The 19,613-nt window shown below is 39.1% G+C and overlaps 1 protein-coding gene across 4 annotated transcripts in view; it reads left to right on the top strand.

Annotated features, from left to right (window-relative positions):
* The window catches only part of runx2b (RUNX family transcription factor 2b), a 60,582-nt gene that overhangs the window by 31,213 nt on the left and 9,756 nt on the right, over window positions 1–19,613 (top strand). For 3 of the 4 annotated variants that reach the window (XM_041804449.1, XM_041804447.1, XM_041804446.1), the window contains exons 4-5: window positions 369–473; window positions 16,322–16,489. In XM_041804449.1, the coding sequence (XP_041660383.1) occupies window positions 369–473; window positions 16,322–16,489 (273 nt within the window). The remainder of the gene's footprint in view (window positions 1–368; window positions 474–16,321; window positions 16,490–19,613) is intronic. The other variant, XM_041804445.1, reaches the window with a different exon arrangement.

Genomic DNA, 19,613 nt, shown 5'->3' with positions numbered 1-19,613 from the left:
TAGTGTTCCTCACGCATGCACATAGGAGCACAGACAGACACACAAACCCCCAAGGCAGCAACTGCTGGGGATTATCGAGAAAGGAAGTGACTATTAAAATGCCTCTCGCCCACTCACACTGCGTTAGACGGGGGAGAAAGTCTGGATAACGAGACACTGGCTCCTCTAGTCAATCTCCCATTTAGACTCTGCCAGAGATCCTAAATAGAGCCAGTGAAAGAGGCAATCATGTCTGTCGTTAATCCTAGTTTGCATTGGCCATTATGTGATCACAACCACACTTGTGACTTGGGGATGATTTAGTGATGAATGCATGTCATTGTCTCTGAGGAGAGTGTGTCATTTGATGTTGTTTGATGTCACCACAGGCAAGAGCTTCACGCTGACAATCACAGTATTCACCAACCCACCACAAGTGGCCACTTACCACCGAGCCATAAAGGTCACCGTGGACGGACCGCGTGAGCCCAGGAGTGAGTACAAAGGCACGCACATACAGTCCTGTGTGGAAATATTCTCACACATCCATCTAAAGAGCAGTTTACCCTCTTTAGTTTGCTTTTAGGGTGGTGGTCCAACTTTTTTGTATCTTTCAAGCAGCTACCTCAAAATAAGAGTAGTTTATTGAAAATGAGATATATTTAGAAATCAGTGACAAGAAAGGTCAAAATTGATGCAGCTAAGGACAGTTTGTCCAGATTTTTAGAGTTGAAGCTTCTTCAAGCCTCAAAACACTAGGTACTACATTTCCCATAATGCAATGCAACATAATCTTTCATCAAACACTTCTCTCAGAAGTGAGAAGTGCTCAAGTTTATAGGCCTTAAATCTCCCATGTGGCATTTTTAGCTACCATTGGAACAGACTGAAACTAATGTTAATATCTCCTTATGGTTTGCAAAAGCAAAGAGACTGCTAGAGACAAGGTTGAGCATTTCTCTGTAGTAACTTCGAATGCCTGAAACTGCTGAGGTAGGGTAGGTGTCAGAAGAAGTACTTTTTTAAGATTCTTGATATTTGACCATTAAAAAACAGCACTTTTGAATGTCTGGAAAAAGTAGAAAGCAGCAAGAGCTACAGCTTTGTCCAGAGAGGGCGCCAAAATCAACATCAAACAAAAGGTCCTGACAGGAGCTTTGACTTAAAGTCTTAACCCCCAGCTTAGGCATCCTTGTTGGAACAATTTTCATACTTTAAAAGCAGGGCTGTCAGCATTAATGTGATTTAAGACCATAGTGCATTAGTTGTCTTAATTGCATTAAACACATGCTTAACTGTCACTTTTAGCACATTTTGGTCAAATCGGTGCAACAGCTCTCTGCAGCAACAGGGATATAAAATAAAACTACCACTGCTCCCAAATGTCTTATTATTTGGGCTGGCAAAAGATTAAAATTTTTTATTGCAATTGATCTCATGATTTTTGTAATTAATCACGATTAAGTGCACTCTTTTTAATCACATTTTGAAATTCCTCTGTTTTGCATTTAAAATTGTTATTGTGTCATTCTGTGTTTCTCTACTGTCTTAATATAAGGGTAACTGACATCCTGTTTGGATGCAGATCTGCCTTTATTGGTTGAACAAAGCGTATAGCATGGAATTAACCACGGAAAAAAGAACTTGTTTTGGATTGAAAAGGAAATAAGAGGATTATGAAAACTTAAATTCTGATGACAAAAATCTAGATGAATTGAGCTGAGCTGTCTGGGTTTTTAAAGTGAAATGAGACATTAAGGAGAAATGGTGGACTTATTTTACATAACCATACCTGCAGAGAGACGATACAGTAGCTTAACCAAAGTGTGCTTACAGGGACAATAAAGCATGCGATTAATGGCGATTGAAAGGGATTAAAGCACTTTTAGTGAATCATAGTTAATCGCCATTAATGCAATTAATTTAGACAGTTCTACTTATTTCACTTTAAGCTCAGTGGACCAATCAGGAGTCATCTGTACCTTGTGTTATCAAGCATACCTTCTTACTGCTCCTTTATTTACTTTCTGGGGTGACTATGGGTCAGTAAGTAATCATTTCAATACTCCAAAGTTGTTGTTTCAATCGCAGCTGTTTTCAGTCATATATGGATGTGACTAAAGGCAAAACGCTTAACCCTAACTTTCTCCCACTGCTGCTTCATTGGCATGTGAATGCATATGGATGAGTATAAATGGGTCAAGCTAATACTGATGGACACTCTGCATAGCAGACTTTGCCATCAGTGTGTGAATGTGGAGTGAATGGGTAAGTGTGGCCTGTCATGTGACAGCATTTGAGTAGTCAGATGACTAGAAAAGCACTATACAAGCTCAAATGCTAATTCCCATTTACAGTTTTACTATTTACGATCCATAACATGTTCCTTTTGCCATGTCATAATCTCCATTTTACTGAAGTTCCTTTTCTTCTTTAAAAATTTAAGCAGGTGTGTATCCAAACAGTTCAAGAAAAATACAAAAATCAAAAATGAAACAAAAAAAGTGTAATTACAAATTGTGACAAAAAGGGAGATGAATCCAATTGACTAAAGAAGTTCAGGATTACTTATGATTGAATTATTTAATCATTTGAGCCCTATTTTAAAGGTATTTTTCTGTAACGACAGTATGAGCTGATGAGTCGATTAAGTTTAAAATTTAGTTGAATGCCCCTTTAACAAACTGCGGGTGTGGCTGAATGTGCAGTAAGTCAGTGGCAGCAGATGCCTAACTAAAATAGCACAGGTTGTAAAACACATTAATTAAGAAAAAAAGTTTACTGGAAAAGAATTTGATGGTTTGATTAGCAATCAACAGGTTTTAATAAAGTCAATCTCTTAAAGAATGTCAGCCACCCCTGTGACAGTCTGAGAGAAAGAGAGGAAATAAAAAGTGAGGCAGAATATTCCTGAGAGGGTACACTGGGTAGCAGAATGCTAACATCAGCTCCTTTTAATGGCCCATATAAAAACAACCAAGGAGGAAAAAAAAACTTTACTATAGCCGTCAGTGCCAACTGGTCTGGCATGCAGCTGTTTCTCCCAACCCTCCTCCCTATTCATAAAAAAAAACATATTCTCATCTCATGGCGTCTCAATGAACAATATCACATCACAAACAAGCCTCGCCGCCTGCGCCGCCACATATGGCACCAGGACGCTCAGAGACACAGAGGAGCCGGGAGACAGTAGGATTAGCACCACCATCAGTCTCCATTGTAGGAAAGCGGCCACAGTGCCAAAAACCGGATCAGAAAGTCGACATCCAGCGTTCATCAACACACAGTACGAAACAAATGCACATGCTAGTCGTCGTGCACACATGTACTGACAATCACACCCACTTTTTTCTCCCCTTCTTCTTTCCTCCCATTCGAGCCTTTTTGTTTGATCAAAAGCATTTCCTGTGCATCTGCTGTCCCCCGTCAGATGACTTTCAAACAAGTACTGTTGTTCAGTGGTGAGCAGATGGGAGTCAGAGCAGAGTATGTTTATGAAAAGTGTCCGGAAAACCTTGCTGAGAAATATGGAAAGAGGACTGAGTCAACCAACTTTTATCCTTGAAACGTTTTACTTTAGATCCTAAAAACTTAAATCTTAAATAGTCTTTAACTTGAGATGTCTTGAAATTAAGATGACAATGTGCCTTAAATTTGTCTTAAGTATTTGAATGAGCCTTAACTCTACTTTTTTCATGGATTCGCTCATTCAATTCAATTAATTGCAAATTTGAAGCCTTTATGGCAGCGTTTTGCATAAAAATTCACATGTAGAGAGAGAAGGAGAAGAAAATGAGAATGCAAGGTTGAGGAAATTTGGCTTCAAGAGGAAAATCACAGATGATGATTGGCAAAGGCAGACAGTGATTATTGGGCAACTTGCAAGAAAGATGAAAAAGCTTTTCAACTTGGAATACTGCTAATCAAAGCCATTCATACCCATGTGAAAATGGAAAAAGACCATGCAACAGTGTGCAGATATTTTTAATTCTATAAAAGCCTTACATTAGATTTTAAAAGCATGCAACCTTGCAGTCAACACTAACTGCCATCAGGTGAGGGATTTTGGCACCTTTATTTGTTATTCTTTCCTTTGTCTCAAACCAATTTGTGGTTTTAAACACATCTTTTAAAGTTAAAGTATGCACATTCTACTCTAAAGTCTCAGGACAGTAATTTAAGCAATAGAGAGTATGTCATCATACGTAACCCCTGAACTTCTTTACTTTGCTGCTAAGTGGTCAGAATTGCAGCGCCGGTGTAATTTACTCAGAAACTACAGCCAGAACACGTATCCCTCTCAGGGGTCATTAAGCTGAGGTCGGAGGGTGGCAAAACACACATGTGCCCTCTCAACTGGGCCTCCCTCCAACTCCAGGTTTTCAGCACAGAGAGACTCGGAGCAGAGAGCCCCGGCTGTCTCCAGAACTGTGATTCTATCTGTGAACGCTTCATTGACACATGGGGGGGCCATTACAGCTCTATTTTGTGTTAAACGAGTGGGTAATTAGGAGGCCTGTGGCACTACGGGCCTCTACTGGGAGGGGTCCACACAGAGACACATGGAGAAAGAACAGTGGGCTGTCTTTGGCCTGACATACACTGGCACTCTGTGGAGCCCGTCTTTGAAAGCAGGGTTGGCTTTCTGCAAAAAAACAGGGCTGACAATAGCAGTAGAGTTCAACACAAGCTAGAGAAACTAAAACCTTTATGCTTTGATTGATTTTTCTGACTTTTTTGGGATGTAAGTGGCAGTTTTTGCTCCTTGTTAATGACTTACTTGGTTGTGGTGTCTCACTCAGGAAGGATATTTTGTGTCGGCGTGTTTGATGAGCCTTATGGCAACCATATGAGTCTTCCTGCGGGATTTGATTTCCCCAGCGGTTCCTCTTCTAATATCAGTAGTGGGATCAGGTCAGACCACCCGTGAATGAATAAGGCTTGTATCTCTGAGCTGTGGCGCTGAGCTCCGGCTAATTAATTGCGTGGTCAGAGTGACGAATATCAGCAGGGCCTCCTTTAAAGATCTGCGGTATGATTTTCCTCAGAGGTTTACAGTGTATGTGTGGCTATGGTAAGTGGTTAGTCAGGTCCCTCTGGCCACTGTGTTATTAGCGGGAGGCTAACTCGGTTTCTGTGGCTCGCATTGTGCTTAATCGTTTGACAGCTCTTGGTTACCCTGTGGTTTGCCACTGCACCAACAACTCAGCAAGTGTTTGTGCACACATACGTGTCTGTGTGTTCATGCGTGCAGCAATGTGCATGTCTGTTTGCTAATGTATGATTTTAAATATCCTCTAGCGTCTGCAAACGTGAGCCCACATGACGTGTTGTACAGAGAGTGTGTGTGTTATTGGTGTCATTACTCCAGTGTAGCGGCAGTGCTGATTTGGAGCGGAGCTAATAGGCCTCATTAAATGTCATTTTGAGCTAATAGACAGGGAGTGGCTGTTTAAACCAATATGCTTTTATAGGTGGTTCTGTCTCCTTTGAGCTACTCCTGACGGAGGCTGCGGCCAACTGAGACAAACTTCCTGAGTGATAATAGCCGAGCCATAATAACACAATATACAAGGCATTCTGTCCAAACCCACACTTCTCATTAGACTTAATTGATGACAGAAAAACACAGGAGGTGACAAAAACCATTGTGGCGTCACACTAGCTGTGACTTACTGTGGCATATTTCGGTGGTTATTTTGAATAACCGAGTGTTGGTAACGGCGTGTGTTGTGTGTCAGTGGTGGGATTTTAGCGGTCAGGCTCTCCTCTCTGGTGTTTAAATTTGCCGGGTCTGGGGTATCTGGGCTTGGGGACAGGGTCATGTTTTGGTTCGATTTTGGTCAGGGTGTTAACAAGTCTGGGGAAGAGGCCTCGGTTACTTAGAGGCCTGCAGACAATATTAGTGGTTCAGGAGATCTGTCTGCCAAGCCAAACTCTTCCTGTGGCACACATGTGCTCATACTTACATGTAATACTTGGTAGATATGTTTCTGTGTACATTCACCAATAGGAACCTGTAGGTATTTATTATTGAAAACATGATTCAAACAATTTTACAAAGCTACATTTTCTAAAAATAAACATTTTTACCTTCTACATAGCTAAACATAACAAGAAACTAATCACACTAGAAGATACTACAGCAGAAAAGATGACAAGGACAACTACTACTGAATGCTAAGAGCTCTGATCCTGTCGCTACATTTTCTGCTTGTTTGTATTCAGGAAACCATGGCAGCTGAAACCGAGCTTATTATGTTGGGCTGATAAATAACAAGCAGCAGTTAATTATACTACAACTATTCTAAAGTAGAAACAGAGGAGACACTCGAGTAGGATAAAGGGACAACCTCTGAGGCAAAGGACCGACTAGTGAGAGACATGGATGAGGAAATGAGCGTCTGATATTTTAGGATGTTTTGAAGTAGATTTGACTAGTTGTATCACACTAAAGAACACGCAGCTTGCCTGTAAGCATTACTCAGAGACTAGCTGTCACCAGTTCCAACCAGTGGACCAATCACAGGGCTTGAAGTCTGCATCATCTCCACACATAATTACATTAGTGAGGCTTTTTTATTACATGGAGCAGCTTGGCTCTACTTTAAACATTAAATAGATCCACTTCTGTAAGCGTTGTCTTGTTCTGCCAGAAGAAGAGACACTTGAAAGTTTCTTCTTATTCTATTGGTAATCCAGCAGGTATTTCAAAGTCTGGTGCAGTGGTTGCTACTTAAACATGTCTATGAGGTGTCCCTAAATAATGACAAACCACTGTGGCAATTAGAGGTGGGGCAGGCGTGCTTGGGTCCTGCTTCAGAGCAGGACCACTGCACGATGGGCATGACTCAACGTAGCCTGGCACGACCTCACTGGCGATGCAAAGGTAGATCAGTATGGCTTGGTTTGGATCGACACAGTCAAAAGTCATAGTGGAAAAGCCCCCTCAGCTTTGTGCATAGGTGTCTGTGTACGTTCCTATTCATCAAGGTCATGCTTGTCCAAATCTTCATCAAGGGGCAACTTGACTTGATAGAGGTCCAGTTACCCCCTTGACCAAAATTTGGATGCTTATCAGGACCGGAGTCACAAGGACCTACAGTTGATGCTATGGCAGAGTTTCCACACAGAAGCATACTTTAACTTTTTATAGGGCACTCACTGAAATATGTGGAAATTCAAAATTTAAGCCCTGGAATATTATTGGTGGACACCCAATGACTTTTTAAATTTTTTATTACTTATGTATATATATTTTTTCATTCTTATAGTGAAAATCAATGTTAACAAAGTGACAGTATATTGTTCCCTTAACTATTTATGATGATGATTTATGAAAAAATCCATGAAGTGGATATATACATATAAAGATGTTAATAATGGAAAATAAACACATATGTAGTCTAATGAGCATTTACATTAAAAAGTTATTTAAATACAACAAATTAATTATCTCACATGGTGTGGGTGTTTAAAGATTGTGACCCGTTTTAGAGGAAAAACATGAATGACTTCAGAATTCTGCATAAGTTATGGTGGTACCACCAGTTTTATTCTGTAAGTCCAACAGGACACCCATAATAATCCCAAATATTGAATAAGTAAGTGAATTTAAGCAGTGATGAGGCCCACAATAAAAATAAAAACTGATTTTTGACATTTAAGTTAAATAAAATGATTATGCTGTTTTAACACTGAGTAAAATCACAAATATTTTACTATTTATAACATTTATTTTTCTTTATAATTCCACCAGAAAACGTAAGAAGCATCACAAACTTTAAATTTCCAAATTAATTTAGGCATAAATAAGGCTGACAGTAAATATAAGAACTGATATAAACCACTTAAGCATAATAAAACTGTTACAAGGTTTTATAACTGACCAAATATCACACCTATTATACTATCTATACCTTGAACATTTTATAAATTGGTAAAATGTACCACTGAAAATTGACCATATCCAACTACGCTATAGAGTACTGTTATCCTACATTATAAGTTATTTTTCAAGAACACACCCTTAGTATGGTTGCTAGGTGAGTCAGCCATGTGTTTTAATATAGACAATATTTTACATCACTTAATGGGCGTATGTCAAAATATGGTTCCTTAATTTTTAACGCAAAATTTCAGTAATCGCTAGATATCCTTTGCAAACAAAATCTATTATGACATTTGAAATTTCATAATTTGTAAGTTTCATTGACATATCGTGGTTAGTTATGATTTTAGGGTAGTTTCTTTGGGACCAAAAAGAGACATAAAACTACATTTTTCAGCTTCTGGAGGAAACAGGAAGTTTGAGTGCTCTTGGCCACTGCTGATTTGTCAGTTGGTGTGATGATACTCTCTTTGATGTTGGCTGATCTCCACTGATTGGCTGAGAAAAATCAGAGAGTTGGGGGGAGGCTACAAAGGAAGTCATCAGAAGTAGGCATATATGGTTTCTTGCCCCAAAAAGGGTTAAATCAAGCTTGAATTTCCAAAACAAGTAATCCAGGAGCTGTTGAGCCCTCACAACAAAGGCTCCAACTGCTAGCTTGTTTCTAGGTGTACAGGGTAGACTCACTACCTTGGTCTGATTCACAAGGTTTAAGTTTATAGATGTATTTCTGGAACTTATCCTTGGATTCAAAAAAGCTGTTAAAATAAATTTTGAAAAAACTGGTATGAAAGGCCAAAATAGGAAAAACTGAACAACCGATTTAATGTTTATTTCATTAACTCAAATTTAATAAAGTAAGCTATAGGAGTTTAAATGTGATTAAATTAAAACCAGTGGATAACTCTCTGCAGTTCAGGTCAAGGGGAAATTGTTGAAATCTAATTCTTTGTCACAGATTTGCCACCGAGGTAGCAGCTCTGTTCAACCAAATTTGATTATAAAAACAAAAAAATTCCCAGATTTGTACTCACATGTTTTACTTTAATGACAGACTGCCCTAGATAAAAAAAAAAAAATATGAACAGAAAAAAAGCACAAATAGAGTGACCTCTGATTTATTTAAAATTTACCAGCATGAAATTGTTGGACATCCAGCACTTAATCTTGTTAAGGCTGTTTATGAGAGTAACTAGATTACTGCTGTGGGCAGAAGTGATGGAAATATACACCTGAGGGTCATCTGCAAAGAAATTAAAGTTTTTTATAATAATTTGAAATTACTTCTTTGAAAGAAAGCATGCAAAGAGAGAGCAATAGGGGACCTAAAATAGAGCCCTGTGGCACACCACATAGAAGATGATGAAAATGCACAACTAAACCCTTCAACTTTATTTTTAGCTTACATGTGAACTATGTTAGTGACATAGTTTCTGAGCTATTAACATAAAAAAAGACTGCTCTGTTTCATTGTAGGGCTGGAAGCACTATGAGTAAGTGAGCAGCCTTTATTAATACTTCTGTCATGACGACACCTACAGGCCTCCAAACGGTGTCATCAGAATAACATGCCATTACATGCAGATGTGACGTACTATTACCTTCTGTAAGTCCTGGGCTTTGTTTCTTACAACAAACATTTATGTGTTAGTAGTCAGTGGTAATTACATTTCTCTGCACTATTAAACATTTGTCAGCACGCTTTAATTTCTTTAATTGTACAAGGAAATAGGTTACGGATTATCATACCTTTCAGCCTCTGCATCAAGCATCATTTCCAAAGTAAAGAACATAATTTGTACAGATTCCAGGTAATTAAAAAGGGATTTTAGAAGACTTAAAACTCTTTCTCAGACAGATACATGCCCACACCTTTTTGTGGTTACCTTATTTGAAGCAGTTTTAACAATGGGAGCCGGACAAATAAAACTCAACCAAACATCAGGAGGAATGAGAAGAGGGAGGGAGAGAGGAGGTGAAAAGAGAGAGATGAAAAAAAAGACTGTAGGCTTTTCCAGAGGCGTTCAGTCAGTTGCATGTCTTATGAAGTTCCTTGAAGGGGTGCCAAGTCCTTTACAACGCAAAACACAAAATCATTCAGCAGGAGGGAGGAACAGAAAGGAAGAGAGCAGGAAAAAAGAAGAGAAAGGAGGAAGAAAGTAAACTATTTGAAGAGACTAAGATTAAGAAGGACTGTCCTGAGTTTGTTAGTCCTGTGTTGCTCCACATTTTTTTCTGATCAAAACACTTCAGTGTGAGTGTTGAAGTGCAGCGGGAGCCTGACTGAAAACCACACACGAGCCAAACTGTGTTTGTATGTGTGCTTCTGCTCTTTTAACCTTGTACAATATGGTACAAGCGTGTATATAATGTGTTTTTTTGTTCAATAAATGTTTCGCCTTTGGGAATTATTGTGTATGTCTGTGTGTGTGCCCTTCCCTTGCCTGGCTTGCTTCCTCCAGGCTGGAACGCATGGACCACACAGACGGCTGGCAGCCCTCCACGACAGCCTGGCTCCCCCCTTTTTCTCTCCGTCTCCTTCTCTTCTTCGCTCGCCGCCTCATCTCCCACACCTCCTCCACCCCCTTTTCTCTCTTTTTCCCTCTTTTCTCTCTTTTTTTTTCCCCAGATTCTGTTTTTATTATCTCCCCTCTCTTCTTTTTCTCCCCTCCCTCCCTCCCTCTCTTTACATTTATACCAGACCCCCATGGTAGATGGGCGTCTGGCTGTCACCCACTCAGCACTTTTCCTCTCGGGCCACGCTCTGCCAGTTTCAGATTGCCACCTGAAATAATTCATTGTTTCTGACCGCTCACAAAAACAACATGGCCACTGTGAGGGTTCCAAATAAAAAAGTGAAATATGGACCCAGTGTATTCATTCATCGACTTTACTGGCCGTTGCACTCGGAGATGACTGACACGCTCATACACAGACTCTCACAAACACAGACTGGCTGATTCAACTCCAGGCTCCACCAGCATGAGGGGTTTTTCTGAATCAGCCCAAAAGATACATTCATCCAATCTCACCCAGTGATCATAAACCAGACTGAAGGGCTGCAAGGGCATGACGTGACACCAAATTTATAAATTATCCCATTTATTCAGGATTTTCTGGCGCTCCACTTTTTCCTCACATGTTACTTAGTCAGCCAGCAGGCAGGATTTCCAACTGATGAGTGTTTGATGCAGTGATAGGCTAGCTGAAACTTGATGTGCTTGCAAATGGGAGGAGATCAGGAATAAATCACATTTTTGAGACATTACAATCGACTCCTCTCATGTCTGTATGAAGCAATAGCCAGGAGATGCTGACATAGATTAGCAGAAAAACTGGAAAAGGGCAAAAGCTGGCCAAATCCAACAAAATCCATTAACCTTGAATGCTAACCAACAGAGCTAGGTTAACTGTTTCTCCCTGTTCAGAGTCTTTTAAACAGGTCATGTAGTTCATGTAACTGTCAATAACAGGGGATATTTTGAGACATGAGAACGTGTTCCTCTCCCAAAAAGGTTATAGTAAACTAAAACTAATGAAATAACTAAAAGTAAACCCAGACAGTCTTGAACTGAAGAAGCCTTTTGGAGGAGAGGCAAAAAGTCTTCAAGAGCCTCAATCAAGTCCAGTTGCCCCCTTGATGAAGATTTGGATAACCATGAACTGGATGAATGAGAACCTACACATACAGCTAAAACTAAAATGCATAAATAATTGTGCTTATTTAAAAATAGAATAAAGATAAGGCTTTACAAAAACACATTAAAACTTTATTGTGCGCTCATAACTACCTAAAATAAAATAAAAGGGACAAAATATCCTAAGTTTTAGTCTTTGGCCCAGCATACTGACCGAAATGCACACCAAAGCCTGGAGAGTGTAAAGTGATTTGATTTGATTGAAAAAGACTTCACAAAATAGTCATTTTAGGTGTTGATTTGCATTCAATCTTCAAATTTGAATAAATAAAATGAAGAGTGAAGAGCAGCCTATTTGAATGAATTTTTAAAATTGTATGATGTTTACTTTTTCTGGTCTTTTTGAGCCTCGCCCCTGAATAGTATCCCATTTTACTAAAACTATTAAAAATTAAACTAAAACAAAACATTTTTGGAAAATAAAATCAAAACTAATCTAGTAAAACAGCTTTAAACACTGAAACTAAACTGAAATTGCAAATCAAATAGTGAAAAAAAAAACCCCAGCCAATAAAAAATCTGAAATTTCATACCTTTGCTGTCGCGATTATACATTAATTTTGAAGCTAAATCTGATAATGCTACATTAACATGATGGCTGACTTATTCTCAAAGAGTTTTTTCTGTTTATGTATGTTTGAAAGAATAAGTAATACTGGTTAAATTAGCCTGTATTTGTCCAAATACAACCAAATATATCTAAGGTCAGCTAACAGAGCTACACTAATTGTTGCTTCCTCTAACCTATCCAGTCTTTGTACCTGGTCCAGCTAGCTGCAGATTCATTTTAAGCATACAGACAAAAAAATACATCAATGTTCTTATGTAACTTTAAGTAAAAGACAATGTTCCAAACCGAAAAAAATCAATTCCACCACCTAGTTTGTGCAGTAATTTAAAGCTAGGCTATAGCTAGCTTAAGATTCATTGTTAGCATCTGGAAAGAAAGTGGAATCAATGTTATAATGTAAGCAAAGATTGTTTTAAGACTGTAGAATTGATTCCTCTCTCCAGTTTTTGCTGTAATTATGAAACTATAGCTTGTATGCTCGATTAGCTTAATGACTGCTAATGAAGAAGTTAATCTGTTTTTGTCCAAATCAAACCAAAAATATTAATAACCTTAGGCTAGCTAACGGAGCTTGGCTAACTGCTTCTTCTTGTATCCTATCCAGTCCGTGTGCCAAGTTATGCTAGCTGTAGATTTAGCATGCAAAAAGAGAGTGGTTAAATGTTTTTATGTGACTTTTAGAAAAGGGCAGTGTTTCAAGACACTAGAATCGTTTACACTCTTTGTTTAGTATAGGGGCATGTCTTTATCTAGTAATAATGATTATAAAAATAGTGATAATAATAACAATAATGATAAAGCTCAATTCCACAGCTGTAGCTTCAGTATTAGCATACAGACAAGAAACTGTCATCATTAGCCTTTGATAAAAAAGGATATTACGAGACAAACTGTTTCCACTCTTTAGTTTGTACTGTGATTTTTGAGGCTACAGGGTCTTCACTTAGGTTAGCATAAAGACTGGAAAAAGGCTGTCTTGTCTTTGTCTACTTGTAAAAATAAATCTGTTCCACCAGAATTAGGCTTCCTGTTTCTTCATGCTTTCAGTATTTCTACCATCTAGCTATAGATTGAAACTTAATGTACAGACAACAGAGAAGTATTATTCCCATTTAACTTTGAGTGGATAAAGAAGGATCCCACGTAGCAACATCTATTCTTATTGATTCAAGTTTAAAAATCCTATGGTACCCTCATCATGAAAAAAATCCTTGTGCAAACCAAAACATATCTTAACAAAATGTTGGTATTCCAGGAATATTTTCAGCCAGGACATATGAGGGAACAGCTAACCATCCGTCAAAGATCTCTGTGCTCAGGCTCAGATCCAGTCTAATGCTGCCATTAATTACAGAGGACTTATATTCTGTTTGCCTACTTGCTCTTACTAACTGTTATCAGATCAGCAGGGGCAAGTTGAATCCAGACTTATGTCTCTTGGACGGCTGAAATAATACTATTCTAGGATCACTGTGCAACTGCGTGATTAGAGATACTATCTATAGAGGCGTTATCTAATCATTATTAATCTTTTTTTGTGTGTCTGCATGAGCCTGGTTTGCATGTGCAACTTAGTAGAGTGTATGCATGATGCATGTGTGCACATGTTCGTGATTGCATGTGCAGACGTGTGTTTGCACACGTCCGCTCTTACATGTGTGCGTCTCTGCGTGTGTTTCCATGCATGTGCGCAAGTTTCTCACATCTGGTCTGAATCTGTCCATGTTTCCGGCCGCTGGCTGGGCAGGGAAGTGGCAGGCGCTATCGAAAATCTCCGCTGTTTTCACAGGGATGATGGGAATCTCAGGGACTTTCCCTACGGCAGTGAAATCATCCGCCTTTCCCGCTCCTTTAAATACCCCCGGCTCATTCCTCCGCCCAGCTAGGGTTCCGATAAAACAGCTGAGACGTCTTGTGTTTGGCAACAGTTGTCCTCTAAAAGGTGTAATTAACTCATGAAAAACTGTATTTACTGTCAAAGCTTGCTAAACTAATGGACTTGAGGTCTCGCTGTTTGGAGTGTAAATTGGACCTTAATGTTGTGGTTCAAATGCTGCATCTCTGTCCAAGAAAAAATGCATTGGTTTTCCTGAAAACTGAGCTGCATCTATAGGTGTTTGACAGGTTTAAGTCCTGGTTGGAAAATCAGAGCTTCAGATCCTGTACAAATTTAAGCTGCCATGCAGATCAGAACTGTCACATTTAAAAATATATGCATTTGTCTGAATTTTGGATCTTCCCATTATTCCTAATCATCTCTAACTATTTCCCCATTTGCTGTGCTCAGCACTCTTCATGTCGCCTCAGACCGGTTCAGACCCATCCAGAGCTCTTAATTTACTGGTCATCAGGGTCTCTTCCTCTCCATGCGCCTCCTCCCCCCTCACTTCTGTCCCACTCTGTCTCCCCTCATCTCCCTTGGTCTCCCTTTTGCTATTTATTCCCATCACTAGGAGACGGGCTGTGCACAAAGCCGGCACTGTGTCCTGAGGCTTTTTTAGAATAGAAATTTGGTCTGGTGAAAATGGAAACGCTATGATTGACTGGGCACAGCGTGCATAGAGAGATGAGGAATGCCAGCGAGAGGCACAAATTATCCTCAGGAACGATGGAGCAATATTATTAATGAAAAATGGCCATGAATTATGTTATAAAATGAGAAACTTCAATAAGCTTAGGGTTTTAAGTAGCCGATATTAGCAGCGTTCCAAAGCTACTACGCAAAGAAACGGATGATGAGATTGTCTGTTTATTTTGAACTCCTCAATGCCAGTCTGGTAACGTCACTGTAATAAAAATCAGGGTCCGTCTGACTGTCACTGGCTGCTTTTTCATTCTCAAATTATTGCAGAGCTGAACTCCAAAGACTTGCCTCATGATAAATTAGTTTGTTGTGAAGCATCAGATGGTTTATAGAGGCACAGAAGCATAAAAGAATTGATGAAAAGTACTACAAAGGACTTTAAAGATGAATTTGTCAGCCGAAAGTGTCATAAAATGAAGTGAAATGTGGAAAGACATGCTTTAAAGCTCCTCATCCTTTAGGCTAAATTGATCAATTTGTCCACAAGACCCCCCTGTGAGGTAGTTTTTGTTGTATTTTAATGAAAATTCAGGTACACAAATGATCACATGAAGATCTCCTCTCCTCTTTCCTTCAGTAACAACCATTGAGCGCTGTAGGTGTAGTGCCAGGTCTTTGTTCCCGGCACAGGCAGCAGGCAGGTTGGGCAGGATTCTGAAGCAGTCCTCTGTTTCTGTCTGAGCCAGCTGGAGCACTGCCAAGCACAGCAGGAGCTCCTACTCTCCTCTGTTTGATATTTACTTTACCGCCTTCACAGGGGAACCAGTGCAAGACCAGACAGACGCACTGATACAGAGCTGTGTCAGTGTTAAAAAAGAAGACTGTGTGTGCAGAGGCCTTTATTTTTACCCCACCTTTGCTAAACTACAGTAGACTACACCTGGGTTCCCTGGGTAGGCAGCCCATGCCCACTGAGAGATAGGGACTTGAGGAAAACAACAGGCTTCTTACTGATACGTTGTTTTGAACAAAGTACCAAGCCTAGAAAAGCCATGAAAGAGAGATTAAAGTGTAAGATTAAAAGCAGAGGAATGAAGGGAAAGAACAGGTATAACATCTTTGGCATAGGTTTAGCCTCCTGCAGGGATAATGGGGTAATGGCGTGAGAGCATGTGTTTACCTGAGGAAGAGGCCTCGGGTTAAAACTAAACATACATGCTGACTTCTCCTTCTCAATCACCCCATCTGAACTCTCTCTCCCTCTCTCTCATGCAAGGTGATTTGATGTAATTGGTGTTCCTAATTAGCAGGATGTAGCATCCCATTCCCAAGAGCCTCTGTACCTCCTCTTTGTTGTCGAGCACACTTTGTTTACCAAGAAAGGCATGGCATACAGAGGAACTGAGTCATTAAATGTCCATTATAAAGAGGAGCTGACAAACTGCGCCAAGAGAACAGCAAACAAACGGAGATCATCAATCATATCAAAGAGCACAGCTTGTTTCATTGAAAGTTTGATAAAAATATAGTTTGCATGCAACATCACAGCGCTAATAAATCTAATTAGCAAATGAAGTTCTGTTGAAATGCAGCCCGGAGGTCCAGCGATGATTGGTGCAACTCTTCACCAATGAAATATTGTTTTTGTGTTTCTTCAGGACATCGTCAGAAACTCGAAGACCCTCCAAAAACAGGTCTGTTCTCAGATCGTCTCAGTGAGCTCGAGAGGATGAGGGTGAGGGTGACGGTTCCAACTCAGGGACCCCGGCCGACTCTCAACACAGCAGCCAACTCCTTCAATCCGCAGGGACAGACGCAGATAACGGGTGAGCATCTGAAAACCAGACAAGAGTAGACACACCCTTACAGCACAAGTACAGCATTGCAACTACCTAATTCACTTAGCATTTTAAGACACTTCTTACGAGATTTCTAATTATGACATACAATGCAGGCCTTATTTTTTGTGGTTTATATCATGGGAAACATGCTAATCTGGAATTATCAGGTAAGTTATTTTTGAGTAGAAATTAGACGAATGCAGTTCTTCCACTGTATGACAAAACCCTGGCCCCCTACCAACTATGAAGGGACTTATATTTTCCCTCTGGGATCACATGTGTCGAGATTTACAGATTTTAATGTAACTTAAAGCTGCTGCTGCTAGGAGTATTTCTCTGGCTAAATTATTCCTGATGTCTCTGTATGAGTTAATAAAGCAATGGGACCATCAGGAGGATGGCTGATCATTTCCAAATGGCTTTTTCTAATGCCGGTAAATTCTGCTGTGGGGTAGGTTTCACACAAGTTAAAAGAAAGACTGATTACATTTTCTTTACCAAAGATTCACAGTGAGTGATTTATTGAAGTTTGAAATAAAGCAAGATTGGATTGTCTTAAAACACAACTTGCACAGGCACAGGACAAGATCAGTAGATCAGGGATAAATAAAATCTGTTAGTCTACAGGGAGCGCTAATTATGAGACAAACCAAACATTCTGCACAGGGGCTTAAACCGGGGTGGAAAGTAAATCATTTAATCAGATTACTGTAATTGAGTCACTTTTTGATGCTTGTAATTTATTGAGTCGTCTCTGAAATCAGTAGTTTTATTTTTACTTAAGTATAGGGAAAGAAATTTTTTTTCATGGCATTTTAGAAACCATCTGTTACTGAATTAAATAAAACCTAAAAGTCATAATGAGGAGCTTCTAGCTTTCTCATAACACTGGCAAGTTCTGTGGCTTTGACCACACAAGACCGTCACACTATGTAGAACATAACAAGAGAATAATTCCACATGACATCCCAAAACAGCTGTTTCAGGTAATTCAAAAAGTGTGACTTCACCTGAACAAGCTACTTGGAGACCCATATTTTCATGTTATTATTGCAGATAAGGAGAGATCAGATTTCGCTGGACAACTCCTCAGAAGCTAACCGATATTCAGTACATACAGTAAAATTTAAATGTAATACTTTTCAATTTTACTAGAGCTAATTTCACTTCTACTTAAGTCAATGTTTTCCAAAGTTGCTGTACTTTTACTTGATTTTAAACACTAGCTCTTTAACTGCACTTTTGCACGTGATTAGCATCTTTATGTCAGAGGGTAATGTCATCAGTCAGAGGTTTTACCCCATATATCCTGAGACTCTGTCTCTTTTGGTAAGTGAATATAATGTTAGGAAACTGAATTAGAAATTAAAAAATAAGTTGTGGCTTGAGTTTTGTTTTAAAATAGAAAAATGAATATCTAAACAAAAATTAAAATTGATCAACTTGAGTAAAAGAAAAAACAGCTTGCTTTCATCGTTCATTAAAAAAAGAAAAGAAGAAAACAAGGACAGAAACAAGGAAAGGTCTGTGTATTCATTTATATTCATCTGATGTTGTCATCTGCAAGGAGGGAGCCAATGAGGACGGTGCAGGGTAGAAACAGAAACAAGTTTCGGTGGGTCTGTAGTGGACTTAGCCTGCTAGCTTGTTAAGTTACTTAACCCCTTAAATACTCCGTAAGCCAATGTGTAAATATTTAATGTTATTATTTACTGCTCACATGCTATAAGTAACAGCTAGGATTGAATATCATTTGGTTTTTTTTTTACTTTCTATATGCCCGTGCATAAACAGTGCCTGAATTGATACTTTTAAGGGAAAGTTGGCCTGAGAATACAAGTGTTGGAAATGATTCGAAGACATATCTTTAAAAGATGCCAGTCGAATATGGGTTAAGAAAAGGAAATTAGCGTAGCATAAGACGTAAACCAGTCAAATTTGTTTACATATTTCTTGACTTTCATTTGGAGTGGTTGGGTATCAAAATGATGTATTGATATCTGTGTTGTAATTCAATCCAGTAGGCATCAGATGTGTTGGTACTGGTACCATGTCGCTACCAGATTTATTCATCCCTAGTGTCAATGTTGTCCAAGATTCCCTATGTCTTCAGGCAGTTAGTTAACTTTGAGCTCAACAGGCTTGCTTCAGAAACTAGAGCAAAGCTATTTGCTTGTCACACATTGATCACTTCATTTTTTTAACCTGAAACATGCCGCTTAGTTTTTCCACAGTCATATCTGACACCCTGAGACACACTTGTTTGTCCCTTCTGTACACAACATATTACTTCCTGTCGCCCTTTTGGGCAATATGTTGTCTTTTCTACCCTGCGTCTTCCTCACTGGCTCCTCCCTGGTTGATGACAACTTCTGGAGACAGGAGACGAAAAAGCAGACCCTTTTTTTGTTTGTGTTTAATTTTTATCAAACATTTTCACTTTCTTTTTAAAATAGCAAGTGTAAATCATACTGTATTTTTAGAATTTTCCTCATCTTTTTTAACCCTGTATTTCAGTTTTCATTTCAAAACTTCTTTATTAAGGATTAAAGTAGTTTTAGGTCTCAGTTAACAAAACATTTCTCTTGAAATTGCATGTCTCAGGCCTGCTTTTAAGGAAGGAATATGTGTAATTAGCCAGCTCACTGGTTAAATGTCAGAGCCCTCAGTTGTCTGCATCAGCATTATGACTTGGTCAAACTAATCCTCAGTAGTTTTTCTTAGTTCAGGCACATAATCCAGCTCAAATGCCCTGTCTGTACTGTAACACAGCTTTTCAACAGTAGTAGACACTGTTGCTGCCATTTATGACTGCTGCTTTGCCATAATGCTTTTGAATCAGCATGTAAACAAGCTGAAACAGATATCACTGATAGCATCTCTTAACAGCACAGTCAAGCTTTGTTTCAATCACTAAATTGTGCTAAAATCTGACTGTGTTTTAAAGGTTTTGTAACTTCAGACTAGTCTAACTAAAGTAAACAATTAAAATTTTCACTTCACTAGATTTTAAATTATTTGCAGAGAAACACCTCTAGCTTAAAGGGAACAAAGCATTTACTGAGACTGCATACTAATCACAGGCTAATCTTTGTTTTAAATTGACATT

Source organism: Cheilinus undulatus, linkage group 14 (genome assembly GCF_018320785.1).
Source record: "Cheilinus undulatus linkage group 14, ASM1832078v1, whole genome shotgun sequence".
NCBI lineage: Eukaryota > Metazoa > Chordata > Actinopteri > Labriformes > Labridae > Cheilinus > Cheilinus undulatus.
This window is presented reverse-complemented; position numbering and strand designations above follow the sequence as displayed.